The sequence below is a fragment of the Nicotiana tabacum genome, chromosome 6 (genome assembly GCF_000715075.1).
Source record: "Nicotiana tabacum cultivar K326 chromosome 6, ASM71507v2, whole genome shotgun sequence".
In the NCBI taxonomy this organism is placed as follows: domain Eukaryota; kingdom Viridiplantae; phylum Streptophyta; class Magnoliopsida; order Solanales; family Solanaceae; genus Nicotiana; species Nicotiana tabacum.
The window spans coordinates 179522977-179550603 of record NC_134085.1 but is presented as its reverse complement, the minus strand read 5'-3'; the positions used below and the strand labels follow the sequence as shown (position 1 = coordinate 179550603).

Below are 27627 nucleotides of genomic sequence, written 5' to 3'. Positions count from 1 at the left end.
TCTTAAGTGTAATTGGGAAATCTCCCCTTCCTTTGTTAATATTAAAAGGGCAATTGTTCTCTGGTGGACGTAGGATTATTTTGATCCGAACCACGTTAAATCTTGTGTTCTTTCTTTTACGTTTCCGCTAACATATGTCCCACCATCTTCACATATATGGTAGAAATTAGAACACACATGCATATAGCTTTCCACGAAAACGTTGGAAATTAATGCATCATCAATTTAATTCCTAAGTACATATCTCTAGCTACATTTGTATAAGTTAATCCAAAAATAAAATAAATATAAAAAGGAATAGAAGAGGACAAACATAGTACAGAGGAAGAATTTTTTTTTGTAAATAGTAGTAGTGGCAGGGATTCCAAGGAATGTAGCTATATTTTTGTAGAAGGTTCAAGCGAGTTGGACCTTGTATAGCCAGTTAAATCCTGTCAAGTTGGAGAATTTTTGTATCTCCTTCTATGTTTTGCGAGGCGGGGCATTATGTCCCATATCTGTAGCTACAATTGTAGTAGTATAAGTTAATCCAATAAAACAAATTTAAAAAAAAGGAATAGAAGAGTATGTAGGCGTTGATTTGTATCTCAACTCTATGTTAAACCAATAATTTTTTTGCACTATATGGTTACACAAACTGAGTTCTGTTTGTAATGGGAATATCAAGATTAAGAGATAGTCCACCAACATTTGTTTCTGAAGAACTTGAGGAATTGCCTTTCTTAGACCAAAGCCAAATCTTTGAAACAGAGAAGCTCTCTCCTTTAGTCCTAGCACTGATCTTTTTTCCTTCTGTTACTGTAGTAGCCCCAAAATTGTTGTTCTCACACTTAGCTTTGAGAATCTTCACATTGGGCAAAGCTATCTGCAATTCTGAATCACCAACCACATATTGAAATGAACCCATTGAGAAACATCTCCTTGCATTCAAATTGCTGCTGCTAATTTCCCCTTGACTTTTGTCTTCATAATTTTCACTCCCTTCATTTACATTTTTGTACTTACCTAATCTAACTGAGAAAACTCTCATTTCTCCAACATTTTCTTGCATGAGTACTCCTGGCTTGTGACTCTGTCTAATTCCATCTTCCAAATGGAAATTCCAATGTTCTCTTGACTCATAATTAGAGCTAAACAAGGAGTTTCCCATAGAAATTCCTGAAGTAATTACACCTCTACATAAAGGACAAGTTGAGTTTGATAAGAGCCATGTGTCTATACAATGGATGTGAAAAGCATGACTACACAAAGGGAGCAATCTGAGTTTGTCATGTTCTGAAAATTCACATAAACAAACAGCACAATCAAATGGCTCCTTCAACCCCATAATATCCTTATACAAAAACACAGGCAGAGTATCAATGATAGATTGGTCTAAACCAGAATCATGTTGCCGAAAGAGCTGTTGAAGCTGCCTTTGTAGAGCCTGAGAACTACTTGATTCTGGGATTCTATTGGAATGAGAAAGTGATGAAAAAGAAGGCATCTTTAAACAATACCTAATCAGAAGATGAAGAAGACCAAAGACAAAAAATAAAACAGCAACAACTACTATTACCAACAGGAGAATTGGGCTGATTCTGCTCATGGATAACAATTTGTTGTCAAAATTTGCTAGTAAATCTTTCAGAATCCTGACTTCTAACTCTGGTTAGTGAAAAGTGGAGAGGAATTAGAGCACAAAAAGCTTAAAAAGTTTTCAAAATAAATCATTATATTACTACTGGCATGCCATTTTCAGAAAGATGTGGGGTAAAACAAATCTTTAATAAGCTAAGCACCTTCCAAGAAACTTGCTTTATTTGAATAGAAGAATATATAAAATGAAGACTGATCTTTCACTGATGGCTTATGAAAGACTTGAGGTAAAGAGAGTATGAAATAGACAAGAAATGTCCAGAATTACACAAAAATAGAGGCAGCATACAAAGATTATCAGAAGGAATAAAAATCTAGAAGTAGCAGTTGACCTACCTCTACCCTGGAGAGAAAAATACAGTATATGGATGGACTTATGTATGCTGGATTTGATAGGTAAAAGATATGGCCATAGAAATATGACCAAAATAAGTGATTTGCTCCCTATTGATAAGTTGCTTGTCAACACTGTGCTTAGATGTGGGCAAAACAGAACAAGAAAAAGGGAAAGGTGAAGTTACTAAAGACAAGGCCTGATGACAATGCTTCCCAGATTATAAATTCAGTTTATGACATAAACTGACTTTTTCAAGGATTGCCACATGTGTCTTTGTCACTGCTGTCCTTTTTGTGTATTTGTGGATGCAATTATCTTATTCCCTGGACAGCATTGTCGTCTGTGGCTTAATTGAAACAATACATAATACTTGGTTCATTTCTGTCACTTTCTTTGGGTTTTTAAGGAACTAATTAATGTTTCTACTACTTTTATTTTATACTATTGGAAATTGCATTCATCACGCAGCCTTGAACAAAAACTAGCTTTCTAAATTAACAACTAGGGTAGTCAAATGGTACAAATCATTGCAATTAATGATTATGAAATCTCCAATTCACATTGCTTTTTCCATCTTATAGTTTGATAAATATTAGACAGCCCACAAAGAATACATGGCATAATTAATTGGTCCACCACTTTGCTTGTGTCCATGTATTATTCAAGTGATACACATTATTTTCTTCTTTCATTGCCTTCTTGTCAAGGCAGTTTTCTACTCATCCTGGTAGGTCTACTTACCATATAAACTTTGGCCTTAATTATGCATTTTGGCATCCCTTCTCAATGATGGTCCCGTGATAGAGGGATCCCAAAAAGAAAAAGGTCAGAAAAGATAGGTTGGTAATTGGTAAAGATTCCTCCATTTTTTACTCAACTTCTCCTTTTCTTTTTAATTATCTGTATTCGAAATTAACTGGCCTGACCGACTAATCTGGATTTGCATCGAGTGGACCCAATAGATTACTATAATCATCCTTGACCTGAGTTGACTCTTAGGAACTGTATATGATGACAAAGAAGCGCATGGACAAGAAATTATACAGTAAGGTGTCTATTTATGGGTGGTTCCCGCACGCTTTGCCATCTTTGTTACGTAACAGAATCATTGAAGATGTTGAATTTAACTAATCATGTGGGGCAAGTGATTTTAACTAATCTATGTGATGTTTAAAGCCCGACCGACAAAAGTAGTTGGAAAACTTGTCTGCTTCTTCATTTCTTCGCACTTGCCCAATTGAAAATCTAGTGATGTTTCTTGGTCAAGATGGATGATAGTTCAAGAACCATTTTAAGGTCTAGTTAGGTAAAATTAAGTTTTGCTGGAAATATTTTAAAGGGTCATTAGGTTATCTAGAAGTAGAAGAGGCAGTTCACTAAATACTGTGACTTATGAGCTGAGTAGTTGTGGAAATATTTGCTCACAATCTAGCTAGATTCCATGTATAGTGATTCACATTTAACGCATAAATCTAACTTGTACCTCTACACCTGTTAAAGATTTACTATTATTTTTTGCTAACCAGAAGAATTTTATTAATTACCAAGTAAAGAATTACAATCCCAGCTAGATTAAAGCTTTGAAAAGACATAAACTCCATGAATTGAAGTTCTTCTAGAATTTGATAAACTTTCATTTAAAATGCATTCTACAACAAATGATAGAGAGTTTTCGATGTTAACAACCTCCAATTTCATTTTGGATTAAGAAACTATCATTGACAATTGAGTCTAAAATAATCAGTTTTATTGAAGTGATAGTTAGTCATTAGCTGTCACCGTGATTTTTTTAAAATTAAATTACTTCAAACACCCTCATAATATGACACTTGTGGATCAATCCTTTGTAATTTTAAAATTAAGTATTTAAACCCTTGATATTATATAAGCCCATAGTCTATCCTGACGACTCTTGAGGCAAAAGAGACTATACTTTGAAAATTAAACACCTAACACATATCCTTATTAAAAGAGACACCTAAAACCTTTATGATTAGCCATATATTTGTGTACAGTTAAAGGAAACGGCAAAAGAAGAGGAGAATGTAAACCAATATAGTACTGCAAGTCCATAAACCATTCTGATTACAGTTAAAGCAAACGACACTATGCTAAAATTCCACAATAAACACAAGAAAGCAAAAGAATCTTGGTTCTTAAAAATATACCAGTTCATGTGAATATTAATCAGACCTCACTGCTGAATATGGACAAGGATTTCTCGTCATCTTCCTTAATAGAATTGATGATTAAAGCAACTTCCTTCATGTTTGGCCTTGCATCTGGTGATGGATTTATGCATTTGAGAGCAACTTGCAACAGATTGATCATTCTTTCTTCATTTGCACCATCTCTAATAAGGGACTTGTCGAAAACTTCCCCAGTCCATTCCTCTCTAACCACTGAATTTACCCACCTAGCCAAATCATTTCCACTAGCCTGAACAGGCTTTCCTGTGAGCAATTCAAGAAGAATCACTCCAAAACTATAAACATCCATCTTGAAAGCGTTACGTGCACTAATTGCAACCGAATCATCTTCTCTGATGCTATGATCGCTTTGAACAACAAATGACTGGTCTTGATTGTTGACCATTAGACCATACTCGCTGATACAGGCTTCCATGTCTTCGTTCAGCAAAATATTGGTGGATTTCAAGTTTCCATGAGGAATATCATCATTCTGAAGGCCTTCATGCATGTAAGCTAAGGCCTCTGCTACACTGGCCGCAATGCCTAGTCTGCTCGCCCAGTCGAATGTTTGGCTGCCCTGAGAGGCTGAAATGAACCGTTATGAAGTAATATACAAACTCAGTACCTCATTATTTTTCTAGATTAAGTTATACGCAAGGATAGTTTAAAAAATATATTTACACAGTCAGGTCAGTTATAAGGTACTAATTAGTAAAGAGTTTAAGTTCTATGCACTAACGATGTTAAAGATAGTAAACTAACCTACGATTACCTGATACTAATAACGTATATAACTTATAATTTTATTTTTAATTTTATCTTTTGCATGTGACTTTTCTTTTCTTCATATGTCTGGGCAAAGCTCCTACAATGGCAAGGGGTCTGTATATGTTGAATTATGTCAAATTTCCATCCCACATCGGTGGGTTAAGGAGTTGGTGGGAAACTTTTCCCCTATAAAAGAAGGCTTAATGTTTAGGATTTATACACACCTCTTATTTGCCTTCTCATCTGTTTAAGGCATTTGTATCTTCTCTCTTTAGTATTATTTCATTTGTATTTTTGGAGTGAAATAAAATATTGGTTGTGTCCGAGGAGTAGGCAAAATTAGCCGAACCTCGTAAATTCTGGTGTTCCCTTTATTATTGCTTTATTGTCTTATTTATTATTTGGTGGCTGTCATAATTTTTGGTATAGTAGTTGTGACTTATTCACACTATATACATTTGGCTTCCGCAACAATTGGTATCAGAGCCAAGGTATTGTCTAAGTATGCTCTGTGGTTGCAGCATAGTCTGATCTTCCACATCAAAAAAGATTTATCTTGGTAACTGAGTCAAGGTTCTGTCTGAGTATGCTCTGTAGTTGCAGCTTAGTCTGATCTTCTACATCAGAAAGGAAATAATCTTGATTTGTGTCGTCAGCTATTAAATAATATTTGTGTCAAATATGGGAGACAATAAACAAGAAGAATCTACATCAAGTCTCAACAATACGTCATCATTGGCATCTTCGCTTATGACAAGAATTGTGTCAAATGCGAAATTTGCGGTAGAAATTTTTGACTGGTCCGGGCATTTTAGGATGTGGCAAGGCGAGGTTCTAGATGTCCTTTTTCAACAAGGGCTAGATCTGGCCATTGAAGAAAAGAAACCAGATGTTATTGGAGAAGAAGATTGGAAGATTCTCAACCGTGTTGCTTGCGGTACCATTCGATACTACCTTGCTAGAGAGCAGAAATATCCATACACAAAGGAAACTTCTGCAAGTAAATTATGGAAAGCACTGGAGGATAAATTTTTGAAAAAAAAAACAGTCAAAATAAATTGTACATGAAGAAGAGATTGTTTCACTTCACCTATGTTCCTGGTACCACGATGAATGAACATATCACCAGTTTCAATAAGTTGGTTACAGATTTGCAAAATATGGATACAACTTATGATGATGGTGACTTGGCCTTGATGTTGTTGGCGTCACTTCCTGATGAGTACGAGCACCTTGAAACTACTCTACTCCATGGAAATGACGAAGTTTCTCTCAGAGAAGTTTGTTCGGCTTTGTACAGCTATGAACAAAGAAAGCGAGAAAAACAGAAGGGCGGAGAAGGAGAAGCACTGTTTGTAAGGGGTCGTCCTCAAAATCAAACGAGGACAAAGAAGGGAAGATCCAAGTCAAGATCCAGACCCAGCAAAAATGAATGTGCCTTTTGTCGAGAAAAAGGGCACTGGAAGAAAGACTGTCCGAAGTTGAAGAATAAGGCCAAATATAATAATGGAAAGGCCATTATGGATTCAAATGTAGCTGATTGTGATGATTCAGACTTCTCATTAGTTACAACAGAGTCATCAACATCATCAGACATATGGTTGATGGACTCGGCTTGTAGCCATCATATGTGTCCCAACAGGGACTGATTTGTGGAATTTCAAGAAGGAGAATATGGAGTCATCCACACAGCGGATAACAGCCCTCTTACCTCATATGGCATTGGTTCAATACGATTAAGGAACCATGATAGAATGATCAGAACATTAACAGATGTTCGATATGTACCGGATTTGAAGAAGAATCTCATCTCTGTGGGAGCCCTGGAATCAAAAGGGTTCAAAATCATTGCAGAAAATGGAGTGATGAGAGTATGCTCCGGTGCACTAGTGGTAATGAAGGCTAATCGGAAGAATAATAATATGTACTGCTATCGTGGCAGTACAGTTATTGGGACAGCGACAGTGACATCCAGTGACGATAAAGAGGCAGAAGCAACCAAGCTATGGCACATGCGCTTGGGACATGCTGGAGGAAAATCCTTGAAAACTCTATCAGATCAAGGATTGTTAAAAGGAGTAAAGGCTTGCAACTTGGAGTTTTGTGAGCATTGTGTTAAAGGGAAACAGACAAGGGTTAAATTTGGTACAGCGATCCATAATACTAAAGGCATTTTGGATTATGTACACTCTGATGTTTGGGGTCCTTCCAAAACACCTTCATTGGGTTGGAAGCACTATTTTGTAACCTTTGTTGATGATTTTTCCCGAAGAGTATGGGTGTATACAATGAAGAGCAAAGATGAAGTGTTGGGAATTTTTCTCAAATGGAAGACGATGGTGGAGAATCAAACAGGCAAGAGGATCAAGTGTATTCGCACAGACAATGGAGGTGAATACAAAAATGATCATTTCAATAAGGTCTGTGAAAATGATGGCATCGTCCGACACTTCACTGTTAGACATACACCACAACAAAATGGAGTGGCAGAACGTATGAACCGGACCTTGCTGGAGAAGGTACGGTGTATGTTGTCCAATGCTGGCTTGGGCAAAGAATTTTGGGCTGAGGCAATTACATATGCATGTCACATCATTAATCGTCTACCATCTGCTGCTATTGATGGCAAGACACCATTTGAAAAATGGTATGGAAAACCTGCTGTAGATTATAACTCTTTGCACGTGTTTGGCTCAACTGCATATTATCATGTGACAGAGTCAAAATTGGATCCAAGGGCAAAGAAGGCTATTTTTATAGGAATTACTTCTGGAGTCAAAGGATATCGCTTATGGTGTCCTATGACAAAGAAAGTAATATTCAGCAGAGATGTTACCTTTGATGAATCTGCTATGGTAAATAAGGTAACAGAAGACACCAAACAAAATAAAGGTGCTTCTAAGCAGGTGGAGTTTGAGGGAAAATTTATTTTTCCTACACAAGAAGCAGAGGAGGAAACAAATGAAGATTACCCTCTGGAAGGAGAGCCAGTAGAGGAGATTCCAACTCAGGAACCTCAACAACAACTTGAATCAATAGCAACCAGCAGGCCAAAAAGAACAATAACGAAACTTGTTCGTCTCATAGAGACAGTTGCTTGTGCAACCTCAATTGTAGCTGATGATGTTCCGACCACTTATAAAGATGTTGTCCAAAGTTCAGAAGAAGATAAGCGGAGGATTGCCATGAATGATGAAATACAGTCCCTTCATCAGAATCATACATGGAGATTGGCCAATCTCCCGAAGGGAAAGAAAGCAATTGGGTGCAAATGGGTATTTGCAAAGAAGGAAGGATTTCCTAACCAAGTAGATGTTCGCTACAAAGCAAGATTGGTGGCCAAAGGATATGCTCAAAAGGAGGGAATTGATTACAATGAAGTGTTTTCTCCAGTTGTAAAACATTCCTCCATTAGAATTATGTTGGCTTTGGTAGCACAATTGGATTTGGAACTAGTTCAGATGGATGTAAAAACTGCGTTTTTACATGGAAACTTGGAGGAGGAAATCTACATGACTCAGCCAGAAGGATTCAAAGTTGCTGGAAAAGAAAATATGGTGTGCAAACTTGAAAAATCGTTGTACGGATTGAAACAATCTTCTAGACAATGGTACAAGCGATTTGACGAGTTTATGTTGCGGCAAGGGTACAAGAGAAGCAAATACGATCATTGTGTGTATTTGCACAAGCTTAAAGATGGTTCCTTTGTATATCTTCTCCTATATGTTGATGATATGTTGATAGCTTCCAAGAATTCGGAAGAAATTGATAAGTTGAAGATTCAACTGAAGAAGGAGTTCGAGATGAAGGATCTGGGTGAGGCAAAGAAAATTCTTGGCATGGAGATAATTAGAGATAGACGTTCAAAGAAACTCTGTTTATCTCAGAAAGAATATTTGAAGAGAGTACTACAACGTTTTGGCATAGATGACAAGACTAAGCCAGTTAGTACTCCACTTGCTCCCCATTTTAAGCTAAGTACTACTATGTCGCCAATGGATGAAGCTGAACGAGAGTATATGTCAAAGGTACCATACGCAAATGCTGTTGGTAGCTTGATGTATGCAATGGTTTGCACAAGGCCTGACATTTCACAAGTTGTTGGAGTTATTAGCAGATATATGCACAATCTAGGAAAGGAGCATTGGCAAGCTGTGAAGTGGATTCTACGGTATATTCATAATACTGTAGATGTCGGGTTAGTTTTTGAGCAAGAAGACAATCAGTCTGTAGTTGGATATTGTGACTCAGATTTTGCGGGTGATCTGGACAAACGAAGATCAACTACTGGTTATGTGTTTACTTTTGCAAAGGCACCAGTTAGTTGGAAGTCTACTTTGCAGTCAACAGTTGCTTTGTCTACAACAGAGGCAGAGTATATGGCTATTACAGAGGCTGTGAAGGAGGCAATTTGGCTTCAAGGATTGCTAAAGGAGCTTGGTGTTGAACAAAAAGGTATCACAATTTTTTGTGATAGTCAAAGTGCTATTCAATTAGCGAAGAACCAAGTTTATCATGCAAGGACGAAGCACATTGATGTTCGGTATCATTTTGTACGAGAAATCATAGAAGAAGGTGGAGTCACGGTGAAGAAAATTCATACTATGGAGAATCTTGCTGATATGCTGACAAAGGTGGTGACTGCAGTCAAGTTTCAACATTGTTTGGATTTGATCAACATTGTTGAACACTGAAGATTGAAGATGAAGACACAACCAAAATTTGTTACCGAGAGAAAATTGAAGATGTGGAATTTTGCCAAGGTGGAGATTTGTTGAATTATGTCAAATTTCCATCCCACATCGGTGGGTTAAGGAGTTGGTGGGAAATTTTTCCCCTATAAAAGAAGGCTTAATGTTTAGGATTTATACACACCTCTCATTTGCCTTCTCATCTGTTTAAGGCATTTGTATCTTCTCTCTTTAGTATTATTTCACTTGTATTTTTGGAGTGAAATAAAATATTGGTTGTGTCCGAGGAGTAGGCAAAATTAGCCGAACCTCGTAAATTCTGGTGTTCCCTTTATTATTGCTTTATTGTCTTATTTATTATTTGGTGGCTGTCATAATTTTTGGTATAGCAGTTGTGACTTATTCACACTATATACATTTGGCTTCCGCAACAGTATACAGTTAATGACATGGCAGAATGAGATCAAATGGGCAGTAACACATGCCAGAGTAGGAATGCAAGAGCTGAACTATACAGAATGGCGCTGACTGGGTGTGTCTTTGCTCTCTCTGGAAAGAGATGAATTGTGTTGTCGAAGGAATAGACACATTTAGAGCTGTGGGACTTGAAGGAGAGCTGACTGCTGAGAGTCTAGTTTTTGTATAGGGGAGTTAACTGCTGATATAGTTAGTTGAGGTGCTACTTATGATGGGGCTTATGTCCATGGTTCAGATTTCTTTTCTTCCGTTGAGCTGTACTGTTTTGATTTGGTAAATAAAATGCTATTATTACCAAAAAATCAATTATTTTTAATAGAAGAAAAACTCTGATATGCTGACATTATTTCGGGAACTAGGTTCAGGAAGTTAAATTCCAATGAAAGCATGTCCATATGCTAGCCAAACAAATAATTAGTTCTATCCTACTTCATCAACCAAAGAGCACCTGAGATTTTGACTTGGATGGACCCTGAATCTGGAAAGTGGCCTATAGTTCTTTTATATTTTCCTTTAGTGTAATCAATTCTTCATAGGTCTTGGCGTAACCGGTAAAGTTACTGTCATGTGACCAAGAGGTCACGGGTTCAAGCCGTGGAAACAGCCTCTTGCAGAAATACATGGTAAGGATGCGTACAATAGACCTTTGTGGTCCGGCCTTCCCCGGACCCAACGCATAGCTGGAGCTTAGTGCACCGGGCTTCCCTTAATTCTTCATAGGTCTTGTAGGGTGGCCTATTACTCTTCTAGGGCCTGGACTCCAAGCGAAAATTGATTTACTAGAAGGGAGAATAATTATGTTTACAAATGATAAACTTACAATGGAGATGCTTGAAGAGATTGCCATTCTGTTGGTACTTGTAAACTATTAGCTTCTCTTGCTTGGAACTGTAGAAAGCAATAAGGGGCAACACATGAGGATGCTTCATTCTATGTATTCCATGCATCCTCTTCTTGATATCATCTTTCGAAATATTCCAACCTCTGATCCTCTTTACTACCAATGTTACTCCTCCATCAGCTTTGACCTTGTAAACACTTCCATGTCTTCCTTTACCAATCAGTTCAGCAGGAGCTCGAAGCAAATCCTCGAATCTCAATTTGTTAGCCATAGGACTTGAAAGGATTTCAAAAGATGCTGAGAACATTGAGTTTTCTGGAGATGTTATTGAATATTCTGACCTGTTTCCAGGAGCCTTTGACTCACCAGGGCTATTGTTCTTGGTCTGATCCTTTAGAGCAGTACTCTTGCTCTTTTTCTTCCTGATGCACTTAAAAAGCTTTAATGCAAGTAGAAATATGATAATCAACCCAAGAATAGCATAGCCAAGATAGATAAGGAATGAGATTTTCTTCTTCTTAGAAACTGGAGGAGGAGGTGGCGATGGCGATGGTGGACATGTGTTTGACAATGGCACTCCACATAATCCAGGATTACCCAAAAAACTGTTGGAATCAAAATGGTCCTTGACATCAGGAACTGGACCAGTTAAATTATTGTAGGAGACATTGAAATCTACAAGATTGGAAAAATCGAAATTTGGTATTTGCCCTGTTAGCTGGTTTCTTTCAGCCAAAAAAGTTAGCAACCCTGAGATTCTTGACATATCAGGTAGCTGCCCTGAGAAGGCATTGTCTGAAAGAACAAGCCTTTTCAAATTGTTTAATCGCGAAAGAGAGCTTGGAAGACTGCCTGAGAATTTATTTCCATGCAAATACAAGTGTGTGAGACGCCTGCAGTTGGATATTTCTTGTGGTAAAAGTCCAATAATTTTGTTCTCATTCAAGCTTAGTACAGCAAGGGAAGTAGCCTCACAGACAGAAGCAGCATCAAGAATTCCAGTGAGATTCTTCTGATCAAGAACGATGTGTTTTACATGTTGATTTCCTGTATCACAAGCTATGCCCTCCCAATTGTTTGTACAGGGATCAGATGATAAATTCCATCCAAAGTTTACATCTTTTGAGATATTTCCAAGAGAAATCTCGTTCATGAACTTGACCAGTGCTTGTCTCACTTCGAAAGTTTCTGAATTTGACAGTACTAATAACATGTGAAAGAATATGCTCAAGATTACCCATTTTGTAACTGGAATCATTTCAGGTGGAAGGGACTAAAAAAGCTGAAATCTCTTTTAGCTTAGACCTCTTCAGTATGTAATGATGAAATGATTGGTAATTGGCATTTTGCTAACAAAGTATGAATAGGGTCTAGCTAATGCTAAACAGGCCAGTTGGCTGATTCTGCAAAGACGTGGTCAATATAGTGCAGACTCAATCATAACAAAAAACAGATGATCTAATGAAAATTGGCAACAGAAGGAGAAGAAGTATTTAAAATATTGAAGGCCGGCAAAAGTATCAAAGATTTGCATGGTTCCTCCTTGTAAGTTTGCTTCTGAGTAGATGCATTACTATAGAGATTAAGAATGATCCAAGTGGTCCTTTTCTTATGCATCACTACGACTAACATTCTAAAAGGTCCAAAGCGCTTCACGATAACAAAGTTATTTTCAATGACTTTTCCCACCTGCTATATACCACTTGTATCAAAAGGAAGAATACATAGAACACTACAAACCTACAAAAACAAGAATTTTTACTTGTTATTTTTCTGTATAATATGTACACGTGCATCCCTCAGCTAAAATCTGCAGGAAATTTTGCTTTTCTCTTCTTCCCACTATCTCATTGAATGCTTAATGATTGCTCCAAAGAGGAAGCAACAAATAACTTACTCTCCGGGAAAATCAGTGTAAAAGAAAATGAGAACCAAATCGATGAATGCTAATTAAGAGTCCGGAACACTTGTGAAGTCAGCTCCAGGCGTTACATCATCTAAATCTTTCATACGGTTCAATAATCCAGATAATGGTTTCAACTGTTCAAAACCTCAAATATTCAAAAGCTTACCCCTTAACAACGGTGGCAAACGGGCGGTTCTGGTCGGATATGAGCAGGTCGAAAATGAGAAATACAAAGAACAAATAAATTATCCGATCCGATCCATATTTAATATGGATAGAAAATGAGTTCACCTACAGATAATATAGATGTACATATTATCTATGACTTCTTGAATATGATCTCTTGGGAGAATTACTACTCTCTCAAAACTTGAGGAATCCCAATTTGAATCTTTGCAAATGTGACTTTAAACTCATTGGTTATCTATTTTTAAGTGGATAATATGGATCTTATTCATATTTGACTCATAGTCAAAAAGTTCATTATCCAACTCATTCTTTAGTGAATAATATCCGCGGATATCTTTTTTTTTTCACTTTGCCACTAGACCTCAATAACACATCCTAATAAAACAGTCACATGAGAATGCAAACAGCAATAATATAAATAATTAATGATTACGAGAATGCTTATTTAAGTTTTAAAGGTTGAAATTAAGAATAAAGTGGCTGCTATGACTGAATGTTCATCAGAAATTCGAGTATAAGATTGGGGGAGAGAGCTAGTCGGTGGAAAGAGATCAGCAAAATAGATCTCTTTGGGTCCACATTATTAAAACATTTTACAAAGTTTGAGGCAAGATCAAAGCTCTGATTCTATAAAATGTCAATTAACAATAGTATAAAAAATTTTAAAAAGGTATATAAAAGGGACTGTATCAACAACCCATTTGGCTTTGTTCCTAATGACATTCATAATTGTCGTCATGGGTAAACCCCACACCATATCTCTCTTCAATCTGGTGCAAAAAACCGGGTGACAGGCAATTTGTCGGACACGTGGCATTCAAATAGGGTCTCAGATACAAGTTTTTTTTTTTACCGTTCTTCACGTGCTTGACTTTGTTGTTCTCTAAGCCTGATAGGGGTAATAATTCCACTTTTCACAAATTGAAGTACCTGCAATAAAAATGTGTGTAAAAGGAATTTTTCGTGCAAGTTTAGGATAAAGTATAGACTATATATTAATCTCTATTTAGATGAACGGCCAATCAATCACGGCGAGCCACCTTTTGCTAAGGTTGGTCGTTACGAAAAATTAGACCATGTATTGATTTTAGATATATAAAATATATATTGAACACTCTTGTCCGGAATTTTGTTTATTTCTTTCAAATCTAAACACCCCTATAAAACTTTCTGGCTTCGCCACTGTATCCATCAAATTTCCACATATGATTTAAAGGGAAAAAGAATCTTGGTCCCTGTATGCATTTTTCAGATGGTTGTTTGATTTATGCAGGAAAGAGGCTCAATACTCTGAACCTTCTGGTTCTGCAAATGAAAGGGGAAAGCCATTCACAAATCCAGGTTCTCAATCCACTTTCTCGTGTGACTAGTTAAGTTGTTTAATACTCCACTGATTTAGTTACTGCTGAACCATTGAAGGAAGAAGTGGTTCTAAAGAGAGTAGATATTTTCTTTGTTCTTCAGTCCTTGACGTGGAGTTTTGGACTTTATGTGATACTATAAAACTGAACAGAAGGATGCTTTGATCTTCATTGGTTATTTGGGAAGCGAAGGGAGCATATCAAATCATTCACAGATAAAGGCAAAGTGACTAAGCCAGGTGGTGTTAATTTGTACAATAGTTTCTTCATTTTGTTGTTTCTTTTCTTTCGGTTGACTGAAATCTAGATGCACACAGTAACCAGTACAATCACGGGTTGTTCCTTTGATACGTTTGATCAAAGTTGCAAATATTTTATACATCTTCCTTCAAACCAGTGAATTCCAGCGTGACACAAAATCTATTTCTTGTAGTTAAAGTGAAAAATTCCAATCAATGGAGATCGTAAAAAGCATAGTATATGGAGGTTTAATAGAGTCAATTACAAGCTTAGTTGTGGTTTTCTCCGCAGCTGCTTCCGACGCTGATACACGTAAGTCTTTGAGTTCTCAATCTCTGCTCTTTTGGTTGGTTAGTCTTTGACAGAATATGATATGGCTTATAGAGTTTTGTTGATACTGCAGTTAAGATCCTAATTATTGGAGTGGCAAATTTGATCGGTGGACTTTTTGTCATTTGTCAGAATGTGAGTATTCCATAATTCTAGTTCAACTCTACAGTTGGTATTCTGCATCAGTTCTTGCATCTTAATCCTTTTCTTGAATCACATGTAAGCTTGCAGTTGATGGATTTGAAAATTAAATATACCAGAGTAGGTTCCAATTTAAGTGATCAAATCGATCGATACCAAGAACTACTTGGCCCAAAAGAGCATTTCCTACTTCATGCAATTGTTGCCCTGCTATCATATTTTATATTTGGCCTTGTTCCACCATTAGTATATGGCTTCACATATCTTAAGAGTGATAACAAAGAATGCAAGCTTATAGCAGTTGCCATCGCTTCTTCTATGTGCATTATCATGCTTGCTACTGCAAAGGCTTATACGCGAGGAGCAAACAAGTTCAGTAAATACGTCAAAACTGTCCTATTCTATGGTATAGCTGCAAGTATGGCCTCAGGTGTTGGCTATGCAGCAGGCCATTTCATTAAGAGTCTCATGGATAAATTAGTTGGTTTGACTCAAAGCCAGCTCCCTCTCTTTTTATCTCCGAGATAGATTCATAAGATCCAACCTGGTTAACCTATTGACATCTTTTGCAGTGCTACCTAGCTATTGTAAAATCTTCTTATGTTCGCACTCATGTTTTGTAAGCTTTTATAACCTTTAAAGATGTGTGTTTTCTTGTAAATTTCGATTAAGAAATGAGGTTTTTCTGCACTAAATTAAAAGTCTTTAGTCCCTGCAGTGTGATATCAGGATGATGAATGTAGCCTGTTTCTGTGATTCACAGACCTTAGCCTGATAATTAATATGGAATCACAATGAATATATCTTTTCATTCAATGTTGTAAACAGATAAATTACTTTACAGGTTCTTTTACTATTATAAACAGAGAGATTATTGCATGGTTCGTAACTACTGCACAAGAATTGATTGAGTTATTAGATGGGACCTCTTATTATTTGCACAAAAGGAATGGTATCACTGTCACAAATTTCTGCTATCTCTACCTGTGTTTTTCCTTTCTGTGTTCTCTTTTTTCCTTTTTTTTTCTTTCTCCTCTTTTTGTTGTTCTTCTATAGACTCTTGAAACATGAAATTGAATCAATAGGATTCTAATCTCAGGAGAGATAGCAATAATTGGCTATAGGTTAGCTCGATCTGTAGGACACTTGCATGAAAAAATTAGACTTAACAAGTACTATATACCAATACATAGAGAGTAAAATAAGGATATTTAGTTAATATTTTGAAGTATTCAATAACAGCTAATATAACTGTCAATCCATGAGTAGGGTTGAGAATCCCAAATTCTAAGAAAACTTGCAAGAAAGCTATATTATCAATATAACGAAACAGAGAAGTTTTAAATAATTCAAACATTCATTTTGAGGGGGGGAAACTTTATAACATGTCAAAGTACGAAGGTACATTTTAATTTCAATTGAGCACAAAATATGTTCTAAAGCTGTATGTGTTTTCTGATGAAATGACCATAATGAGATTCTTACAAGAAAAAAACTACAAATAATTACCCTCGAAAGCAAATTAGGCTATAATTTAAGATGCTTAGCTAGCATGATGATTATCTGGTGATGAAGAGAAAATTAAAAGAGATTGCAAGAAATGAATTTGCAGCTTTAATTGCATAATGTAATTAGCAGTTTCAAGAAGCAATTGATGAGAAGGTAGTTGTCTGGCGCCTGGGATTAGCCTCTGTAGCTTCACCACTTTGTCTTGCTGCTGTTGAAGATCAACACAGCCCATTCTTGATCTCCTCCTCCCCCTAATTCTCCTTGTATTCTTTGTTGATTTCATGAGTACCCTTTCTACGCCTAGCCTTTTTCTGTAACCCATAATTTCAAGCTTGCTTTTGGTTCATGCAAACTCAAAGGAACAGCTTGTGTATATATAGACACAAAAGTATTAATGCAGAGTTGGCACAACATCTATGGCGCATGTAAACTCATGCATGTGAATATGTGATGACTTTGGTTTGACACTTAGGTAACTCATATGCCTGGCCTACTTTAACACCAACATACTTGGCAACATCGTTTCATTTGTGGTTCTGTTATCTTAACATATCTCATTAAGTTTTGTATGGCCAACAGTGGGCAATATAAATTTTTTAAATTTACAATAACATGCAACTTTCTATAGTAAACATGATATGATACTTCAAAAATTAAAGTAATTAATAAAATAGCATATTCATCGATCGGATCACTAATAGTATTAACATTATCAGTATATATAACTTAATCATATTCAGTTTAGCAATGTGAAGGAGACCCTTGAAGCAAGGTAAAGTTGTCTCCATGTGACATATAGGTCACATGTTGGAATAGTGTGGAAGCAATCTGCATTATCGTAAGCTGTCAACGTCACACCCCTTGGGGTGCGATCCTTCCCCGATCCTGCATGAACACAAAATGCCTTGTGTACCCGGCATTCAATTTAGCATTATGTTTTGAACTTGCGAGCTATTACTTGTCTTCTCGTGTTAATGGTGTGGCCAACTAGGCTTTCATCATTCTCTATCTACAAGTAAAAGAAGTGGATAATGAATAGTACATCTTTAGGCTTTTCTCAAATAGAAGAATGTGATGTCATGTGGGAAACAGATAATGTGTGGAAATAAATTTGGAAGCAAAGATATGTGGTTTGTGGAGATCTAGTGTTGGCTGGCGGCCAAGTGGCATATATTGTGATGTGGGAATTTTGCTGGCGGAGACGAGGCACATGGCTTGACAGCTCTCTCGAACTGAGGAACTCATTGCGACCACTAGATTTTGGTTTATTTTCACCATCATAAACTACAACAACTAAAATAAATAAGAAAGTATTGACAACTTCAGTTTTTAATAAAACGGTTTGCACAACATTTGAATTTAAAGTTGAAAATAGTTGAATTTAAAGTTGAAAAATAATATAATTTGAAGATAAAATTGGGGGAAAAAAGGTTTCGTGTGTTGCGGAAGCCAAATGTATATAGTGTGAATAAGTCACAACTACTATACCAAAAATTATGACAGCCACCAAATAATAAATAAGACAATAAAGCAATAATAAAGGGAACACCAGAATTTACGAGGTTCGGCTAATTTTGCCTACTCCTCGGACACAGCCAATATTTTATTTCACTCCAAAAATACAAGTGAAATAATACTAAAGAGAGAAGATACAAATGACTTAAACAGATGAGAAGGCAAATGAGAGGTGTATTTCAATCCTAAACATTAGGTCTTCTTTTATAGGGGGGAAATCCCCCCAACTATTCATTTCTCACCGATGTGGGACAAACATTTCTGCCAAACTTAACAAATCTCCACCTTGGCAAAATTCCACATCTTCAATTTTCTCTCAATAACAAAATTTGATTGTGTCTTCATCTTCAATCTTCAGTTTTCAACAATGTTGATCAAATCCAAACAATGTTGAAACTTGACCGCAGTCACCACCTTTGTCAGCATATCAGCAGGATTCTCCGTAGTATGAATTTTCTTCACCATGACTCCACCTTCTTCTATGATTTCTCGTACGAAATGATACCGAACATCAATGTGCTTCGTCCTTGCATGATAAACTTGGTTCTTCGCTAATTGAATAGCACTTTGACTATCACAAAAAATTGTGATACTTTTTTGTTCAACACCAAGCTCCTTTAGCAATCCTTGAAGCCAAATTGCCTCTTTCACAGCCTCTGTAATAGCCATGTACTCTGCCTCTGTTGTAGACAAAGCAACTGTTGATTGCAAAGTAGACTTCCAACTAACTGGTGCCTTTGCAAAAGTAAACACATAACCAGTAGTTGATCTTCGTTTGTCCATATCACCCGCAAAATCTGAGTCACAATATCCAATTACAGACTGATTGTCTTCCTGCTCAAAAACTAACCCGACATCTACAGTATTATGAATATACCGTAGAATCCACTTCACAGCTTGCCAATGCTCCTTCCCTGGATTGTGCATATATCTGCTAATAACTCCAACAGCTTGTGAAATGTCAGGCCTTGTGCAAACCATTGCATACATCAAGCTACCAACAGCATTTGCGTATGGTACCTTTGACATATACTCTAGTTCAGCTTCATCCATTGGCGACATAGTAGTACTTAGCTTAAAATGGGAAGCAAGTGGAGTACTAACTGGCTTAGTCTTGTCATCTATGCCAAAACGTTGAAGTACTCTCTTCAAATATTCCTTTTGAGATAAACAGAGTTTCTTTGAACGTCTATCTCTAATTATCTCCATGCCAAGAATTTTCTTTGCCTCACCCAAATCCTTCATCTCGAACTCCTTCTTCAGTTGAATCTTCAACTTATCAATTTCTTCCGAATTCTTGGAAGCTATCAACATATCATCAACATATAGGAGAAGATATACAAAGGAACCATCTTTAAGCTTGTGCAAATACACACAATGATCGTATTTGCTTCTCTTGTACCCTTGCCGCAACATAAACTCGTCAAATCGCTTGTACCATTGTCTAGAAGATTGTTTCAATCCGTACAATGATTTTTCAAGTTTGCACACCATATTTTCTTTTCCAGCAACTTTGAATCCTTCTGGCTGAGTCATGTAGATTTCCTCCTCCAAGTTTCCATGTAAAAACGCAGTTTTTACATCCATCTGAACTAGTTCCAAATCCAATTGTGCTACCAAAGCCAACATAATTCTAATGGAGGAATGTTTTACAACTGGAGAAAACACTTCATTGTAATCAATTCCCTCCTTTTGAGCATATCCTTTGGCCACCAATCTTTCTTTGTAGCGCACATCTACTTGGTTAGGAAATCCTTCCTTCTTTGCAAATACCCATTTGCACCTAATTGCTTTCTTTCCCTTAAGGAGATTGGCCAATCTCCATGTATGATTCTGATGAAGGGACTTTATTTCATCATTCATGGCAATCCTCCACTTATCTTCTTCTGAACTTTGGACAACATCTTTATAAGTGGTAGGAATATCATCAGCTACAATTGAGGTTGCACAAGCAACCGTCTCTATGAGACGAACAGGTTTCGTTATTGTTCTTTTTAGCCTGCTGGTTGCTATTGATTCAAGTTGTTGTTGAGGTTCCTGAGTTGGAATCTCCTGTACTGGCTCTCCTTCCAGAGGGTAATCTTCATTTGTTTCCTCATCTGCTTCTTGTGTAGGAAAAATAAATTTTCCCTCAAACTCCACCTGCTTAGAAGCACCTTCATTTTGTTTGGTATCTTCTGTTACCTTATTTACCATAGCAAATTCATCAAAGGTAACATCCCTGCTGAATATTACTTTCTTTGTCATAGGACACCATAAGCGATATCCTTTGACTCCAGAAGTAATTCCCATAAAAATAGCTTTCTTTGCCCTTGGATCCAATTTTGACTCTGTCACATGATAAAATGCAATTGAGCCAAACACGTGCAAAGAGTTATAATCTACAGCAGGTTTTCCATACCATTTTTCAAATGGTGTCTTGCCATCAATAGCAACAGATGGTAGACGATTAATGAGGTGGCATGCATATGTAATTGCCTCAGCCCAAAATTCTTTGCCCAAGCCAGCATTGGACAACATACACTGTACCTTCTCCAGCAAGGTCCGGTTCATAAGTTCTGCCACTCCATTTTGTTGTGGTGTATGTCTAACAGTGAAGTGTCGGACGATGCCATCATTTTCACAGACCTTATTGAAATGATCATTTTTGTATTCACCTCCATTGTCTGTGCGAATACACTTGATCCTCTTGCCTGTTTGATTCTCCACCATCGTCTTCCATTTGAGAAAAATTCCCAACACTTCATCTTTGCTCTTCATTGTATACACCCATACTCTTCGGGAAAAATCATCAATAAAGGTTACAAAATAGTGCTTCCCACCCAATGAAGGTGTTTTGGAAGGACCCCAAACATCAGAGTGTACATAATCCAAAATGCCTTTAGTATTATGGATCGATGTACCAAATTTAACCCTTGTCTGTTTCCCTTTAACACAATGCTCACAAAACTCCAAGTTGCAAGCCTTTACTCCTTTTAACAATCCATGATCTGATAGAGTTTTCAAGGATTTTCCTCCAGCATGTCCCAAGCGCATGTGCCATAGCTTGGTTGTTTCTGCTTCTTTGTCATCACTGGATGTCACTGTCGCTGTCCCAATAACTGTACTGCCACGATAGCGGTACATATTATTATTCTTCTGATTAGCCTTCATTACCACTAGTGCACCGGAGCATACTCTCATCACTCCATTTTTTGCAATGATTTTGAACCCTTTTGATTCTAGGGCTCCCACAGAGATGAGATTCTTCTTCAAATCCGGTACATATCGAATATCTATCAATGTTCTGATCATTCCATCATGGTTCCTTAATCGTATTGAACCAATGTCATATGAGGTAAGAGGGCTGTTATCCGCTGTGTGGACGTTTCCATATTCTCCTTCTTGAAATTCCACGAACCAGTCCCTGTTGGGACACATATGATAGCTACAAGCCGAGTCCATCAACCATATGTCTGATGATGTTGATGACTCTATTGTAACTAATGAGAAGTTTGAATCATCACAATCAGCTACATTTGAATCCATAATAGCCTTTCCATTGTTATGTTTGGCCTTATTCTTCAACTTCAGACAGTCTTTCTTCCAGTGCCCTTTTTCTCGACAAAAGGCACATTCATCTTTGCTGGGTCTGGATCTTGACTTGGATCTTCCCTTCTTTGTCCTCGTTTGATTTTGAGGACGACCCCTCACAAACAGTGCTTCTCCTTCTCCGCCCTTCTGTTTTTCTCGCTTTCTTTGTTCATAGCTGTACAAAGCCGAACAAACTTCTCTGAGAGAAATTTCGTCATTTCCATGGAGTAGAGTAGTTTCAAGGTGCTCGTACTCATCAGGAAGTGACGTCAACAACATTAAGGCCAAGTCACCATCATCATAAGTTGTATCCATATTTTGCAAATCTGTGACCAACTTATTGAAACTGGTGATATGTTCATTCATCGTGGTACCAGGAACATAGGTGAAGTGAAACAGTCTCTTCTTCATGTACAATTTATTTTGACTGTTTTTCTTCAAAAATTTATCCTCCAGTGCTTTCCATAATTTACTTGCAGAAGTTTCCTTTGTGTATGGATATTTCTGCTCTCTAGCAAGGTAGGATCGAATGGTACCGCAAGCAACACGGTTGATAATTCTCCAATCTTCTTCTCCAATAACATCTGGTTTCTTTTCTTCAATGTCCAGATCTAGCCCTTGTTGAAAAAGGACATCTTGTCGTCAGCTATTAAATAATATTTGTGTCAAAGATGGGAGACAATAAACAAGAAGAATCTACATCAAGTGTCAACAATACGTCATCATTGGCATCTTCGCTTATGACAAGAATTGTGTCAAATGCGAAATTTGCGGTCGAAATATTTGACGGGTCCGGACATTTTGGGATGTGGCAAGGCGAGGTTCTAGATGTCCTTTTTCAACAAGGGCTAGATCTGGCCATTGAAGAAAAGAAACCAGATGTTATTGGAGAAGAAGATTGGAGAATTATCCTCCAGTGCTTTCCATAATTTACTTGCAGAAGTTTCCTTTGTGTATGGATATTTCTGCTCTCTAGCAAGGTAGGATCGAATGGTACCGCAAACAACACGGTTGATAATTCTCCAATCTTCTTCTCCAATAACATCTGGTTTCTTTTCTTCAATGGTCAGATCTATCCCTTGTTGAAAAAGGACATCTAGAACCTCGCCTTGCCACATCCCAAAATGTTCGGACCCGTCAAATATTTCGACCGCAAATTTCGCATTTGACACAATTCTTGTCATAATCGAAGATGTCAATGATGACGTATTGTTGACACTTGATGTAGATTCTTCTTGTTTATTGTCTCTCATCTTTGACACAAATATTATTTAATAGCTGATGACATAAATCAAGATTATTTCCTTTCTGGTGTGGAAGATCAGACTAAGCTGCAACCACAGAGCATACTCAGACAGAACCTTGACTTAGTTACCAAGATAAATCTTTTCTGATGTGGAAGATCAGACTATGCTGCAACCACAGAGCATACTTAGACAATACCTTGGCTCTGATACCAATTGTTGCGGAAGCCAAATGTATATAGTGTGAATAAGTCACAACTACTATACTAAAAATTATGACAGCCACCAAATAATAAATAAGACAATAAAGCAATAATAAAGGGAACATCAGAATTTACGAGGTTCGGCTAATTTTGCCTACTCCTCGGACACAGCCAATATTTTATTCCACTCCAAAAATACAAGTGATACTAAAGAGAGAAGATGCAAATGCCTTAAACAGATGAGAAGGCAAATGAGAGGTGTATTTCAATCCTAAACATTAGGCCTTCTTTTATAGGGGGAAAATCCCCCCAATTATTCATTTCCCACCGATGTGGGACAAACATTTCTGCCAAACTTAACATCGTGAACGCTCAATTGGTGTTCGAAGAATTGTACTCCTAGCTTTCTTAGGTTGTGAAACGTAAGAATTGTCTAGTAGAAACTGAAGAATTGGAAATAAGATGAAGTTCTTTCGTTTAGACTGAAGGAAAAAGTGGAAATTTAGCGGGACGCAAAACTGAATAATTTCAGTGATACTAATTTCCTTCATCTCTTCTCTACTCTCAAAAGAATTTATTCTATACAGAAAAGTATTCGCTCTTTCATATGTGGATCAATTGTTAACACTTTGGAAATGATTTTGGGGAGATCAATGTTGATGAGTGTTGGAGGGAGTCTTGGATCGACGGTAAAGTTGATTGTGACCTATAGGTTACAGATTCAAGCAATAGAAGCCGTCACTAATACTTGTATTAAGGTAGGTTATCTACATCACGTCTCGTGGAGTATGGTCCTTACCTTAACCCTATGTGAACGAGGGATACCATGTGCATCGGGCTGCCCTTTTTTAATGTTGATGAATGTTCTTAGAAGAACTGTCAAACATGCCGAAAAACTCACGCTCGAAACTATTTACATCTGGTAGCCATAAAAAATATGTATATATGTATATATATGTGTGTGTGTGTGTGTGTATATTTCAGCTATTATTATGAGGGCGACTAAAGAGTATTAATTTTTCAATTTTTCTTTGGATCCACCGAGCCCAATAATAGGAGGCAGGAAGCCATTCAGGAACACATGAAGAGAAGCAACAAATCAGTAAAATTTGCACGGGGCGTTCTATTTGGTTGCCCCCATTTAACATATACTCATTTTTTTAAAACTTTTAACTTGAATAACTTCAGCCTCCTTTCTTCTCCTCCTTCTCCTCCTTCATTTTCTTCTTCAAGTTACAAAACAAACTGGTATTTATCTCCAGAAGCAACGCTGCTTTAGTTATAAGATCAATTTTTTTTAATTGAACAGTTCGGCAATTGTACTTCTGCTCCAAATTTATAGCAAATTAGTCTTAGGAAAAAGTTTAAGTTACTAATAGGATGAGCTGTAAAATTTTGGAGTTTTTGTATGTTTATTCGTATTTGAGCTGAGAAGATGTACACTATTTTTCTTAAAAAATCACTGCTAATTGTAGTGCTTCAGCTCTAGAGCTGAAGTTCGCCAGTTACAAAACAAAAACTTCAGCTCTGGAGCTGAAGTTCGCCAGTTACAAAAACAAAAACTTCATCCCTAGAGCTGAAGTTCACGAGTTACAAAAAAAAACTTTAGCCAGTTACAAAAACAAAAACTTCAGCTACTATGCTTAAGTTGGGCAATTACAAACAAAAACTTCAGCAAATAGAAAAAACTTCAGCTACTATGCTTAAGTTCAGCAATTACAAACAAAAACTTCAGCACACTTGGTTCAGCACACTTGCTACTTCAGGCCCGTCTACTAGAATGCTGAAGTTTTGCGTAATTGTTTTTGCTACTTCAGCCTCGTATGCTGAAGTTACGCAATATTTTTGCAAAGCGGGTACAAGTTAAATCGCGACCCAAAAAACGGTATAGATGCAAATCCCCGTTCTAATATTAGAAACTTTATTAGATTTGTGTTTAATACTCAACTTTAAATGTAGTTTTTGTTTTGTAACTGCCGAACTTCAGCTCTAGAGCTGAAGTTTTGTATTGTAACTGAGAAACTTCAGCTCTAGAGCTGAAGTCTGAGGCAATCACTACTATTTTTGGTGTTTCGCGGTTGATTAACTAGAAGGAAAAGAGAACTAAATAACTTCAGCTCTAGAGCTGAAGTTTTTGTTTTGTAACTGCCGAACTTCAGCTCTAAAACTGAAGTTATTTAGTTCTCTTTTCTTTCTAGTGCTTGTGTGTTCCGGTTCTTTTCTTTCTTCTTCAGCTTCTGCTTTTTTGTCTTTCGTTTTGTAATTTTAAACTCCAGTTATTTCTTGCTTACTGAATTATTAATACTCTTGAATTCAAATTTTATTTTAAACAAGTTCCCTTCTAAACCTACCTGATAAAGATAAAGAACTATCAATATACAAGCGTATTCAGCATAAATTCTTATTATGAGTAGAACAACAACTTCAAAGGTATTATATTACAGAATACAGATGTACATTTAAAGCAAACATAAATTGTTTCAATGTGTGCTGAGCACCAAAAATAAATACGTACTACATAAAAGGTAAAAGTTAGAAGGAGGAGGAGAAAGGGGGCTGAAATTATTTTAAAAGTGCGTACAAGTTAAAAGTTTTTTTAAAAAAAGGTATATGTTAAATGGGGGCGACCAAATAGCGCGCCCCGTGCAACTTTTACAGTTTTGCGTGATTACCTTTGCTACTTCAGCCCCATATGCTGAAGTTATGCGAAAAAGCGGATACACTTGTAAATTTTTTTACAAAGCGAACACAAGTTAAAATGTGACATAAAAAACGAGTATAGATGCAAATGCCCCACAAATCAATTAACCAACACATCAATTGGATCGGACTTGGAAATTTGATCCTATACAGATTATTAGGCCCGGAATGATCAAGTATTTGATTGGACGCCATCTAACCAAAACTTTGTATGGGCCATGTTGTTTGTTCCTCTCTTCTTTTTTCAGCTTTTTTATTTTGGGAAAATGATAATGTATAGTTGCTCTCAAAATAATAGTCAAAAAAATATATACTTTTTTGTATATATATAAATTTTGTATGTTATCTATAAAATTATACAAATTCTATACACTTTTTCGGCTACTAAATACAAATAATTTCCGGCACGGATTAAAAATGAAAAAAGTCCTTTTCGTTTTTTTTGGGATGTTGTTGCACTCTGATAGTCTGATTTTATTAATATACACTCCTACTATTTGTAAAATAACATACAAATCATATGATGCTTTTAAAAATCAATAACTCATGACACAAAAAAGAAGAACAAAAACAAAAGAATGTTTTAGTTCAATTTTTTCATTTCCCTAACAATATGGATTCTATTTCTTCATTCCGAGTTTGTTCCATAAAATCGTCGATCGTAATTATTTGAACATTTGCTTATCTTCATTTAGACCTGTATCAATTCAATATTTGATTAAAAAGTTTAAGCAATGTGATAAAGTTAAATTATACGAATCTCATTTACGGAATGTGGCCTAACTCAGCTTCATTTCGGCTGCCGAAAGAGTTTTATTGCACAAAGCTTCACTTTCTCTCCTTTAGGCTTTAGCACTTCTTTTTTTTGTATTTGCCATCAATGAATCCCAACTTTTATCATATTGCTTAATCTTTACTTATGGCACCTCCCACCAACTTAAAAGCGCTCAATAATTTTCCTTTGCCTAGACATCACCTTTTCCTTAACCAAAAAGAGGACCAACAATAATAACTAGTCCTATAATACCATTCTTGCATTATTATTATTATTATTATTATTATTATTCAGGGCATAATAATCTCTTAATTATTGTATTATTTACCTCACTAATAACTGTGCGTTATAATATATCCCTGTACAATTAGTATGTTAATCAAAAGGCCTCTTAATTAAGAGCACCCAAAGCATAACGCGTACAAGAATTAGTTACCAGCTATAGCCACCAGCCCACCACATCTCATTTGAGCTAGCTTCCTCTCATCTCGTCTTACACCAACTTACCACCAGTAAACCTATAGCCAGTTTGGCCAAGTTTCTTTTTGGCCAGAAGCACTTTTGGCAAAAAATTGAGGTGTTTGGTCAAGCTTTTGGAAGGAAAAAAAGTGCTTTTGAGAAAAAGCAGAAGCAGTTTTGGAGAAGCAGAAAAAAGTAGCTTCTCTCCAAAAGTACTTTTTTGAGAAAAATACACTTAGAAACAGTTTTTTAAAGTTTGGCCAGACACTAATTGTTATTTAGAAGTACTTTTCAAATTAATTAGTCAAATACAAACTGCTTCTCACTAAAAGTACTTTTGAGAAAAACACTTCTCAAAATAAGCTGATTTTTGTAGCTTGACCAAACGGGCTATTAGTACAGTCAGAATTTTTTATAATAGTATCCTTATATAACAACACCTCACTATAAAACTTTTCCGGAACCAATTTTTAAGTTATGTTATAATATATGTTCTCTATAACAGTACTTCGCTATAACATCTAAAAATATTTGGAAC

General features: G+C 36.6%; 3 protein-coding genes across 12 annotated transcripts; 1 reads left to right on the top strand and 2 right to left on the bottom strand.

Moving 5' to 3' along the window:
* Window positions 1-568: 568 nt before the first annotated feature.
* Window positions 569-2380, bottom strand: LOC107795505 (RING-H2 finger protein ATL46-like). Its single transcript, XM_016618167.2, has 2 exons — window positions 1975-2380; window positions 569-1647 (listed from the first exon to the last, which is right to left on the bottom strand). The coding sequence occupies exon 2, from the start codon at window positions 1586-1588 to the stop codon at window positions 629-631; it is 960 nt and encodes a 319-aa protein (XP_016473653.2). The 5' UTR covers window positions 1589-1647; window positions 1975-2380; the 3' UTR covers window positions 569-628.
* A 1641-nt stretch (window positions 2381-4021) lies between these two features.
* LOC107791986 (putative inactive receptor kinase At2g26730) lies at window positions 4022-12475 on the bottom strand. Its single transcript, XM_075256048.1, has 2 exons — window positions 10924-12475; window positions 4022-4752 (listed from the first exon to the last, which is right to left on the bottom strand). Exons 1-2 carry the CDS (start codon window positions 12200-12202, stop codon window positions 4163-4165), a joined length of 1869 nt encoding a protein of 622 aa, XP_075112149.1. The 5' UTR covers window positions 12203-12475; the 3' UTR covers window positions 4022-4162.
* Window positions 12476-13988: 1513 nt separating this feature from the next.
* LOC107791987 (membrane protein of ER body-like protein) lies at window positions 13989-17113 on the top strand. Of its 10 annotated transcripts, none has more exons than XM_016614155.2 (6): window positions 14016-14090; window positions 14313-14380; window positions 14553-14639; window positions 14834-14952; window positions 15044-15105; window positions 15202-17113. In XM_016614155.2, exons 4-6 carry the CDS (start codon window positions 14856-14858, stop codon window positions 15637-15639), a joined length of 597 nt encoding a protein of 198 aa, XP_016469641.1. In that variant the 5' UTR covers window positions 14016-14090; window positions 14313-14380; window positions 14553-14639; window positions 14834-14855; the 3' UTR covers window positions 15640-17113. The 10 variants fall into 10 exon arrangements, 8 of the variants coding, with proteins under 8 accessions (XP_016469641.1, XP_075112147.1, XP_075112146.1 ...); XM_075256046.1 differs by having other exon boundaries at window positions 14018-14090; window positions 14313-14408; window positions 14504-14639; XM_075256045.1 differs by having other exon boundaries at window positions 14070-14090; window positions 14504-14639.
* Window positions 17114-27627: the final 10514 nt, after the last annotated feature.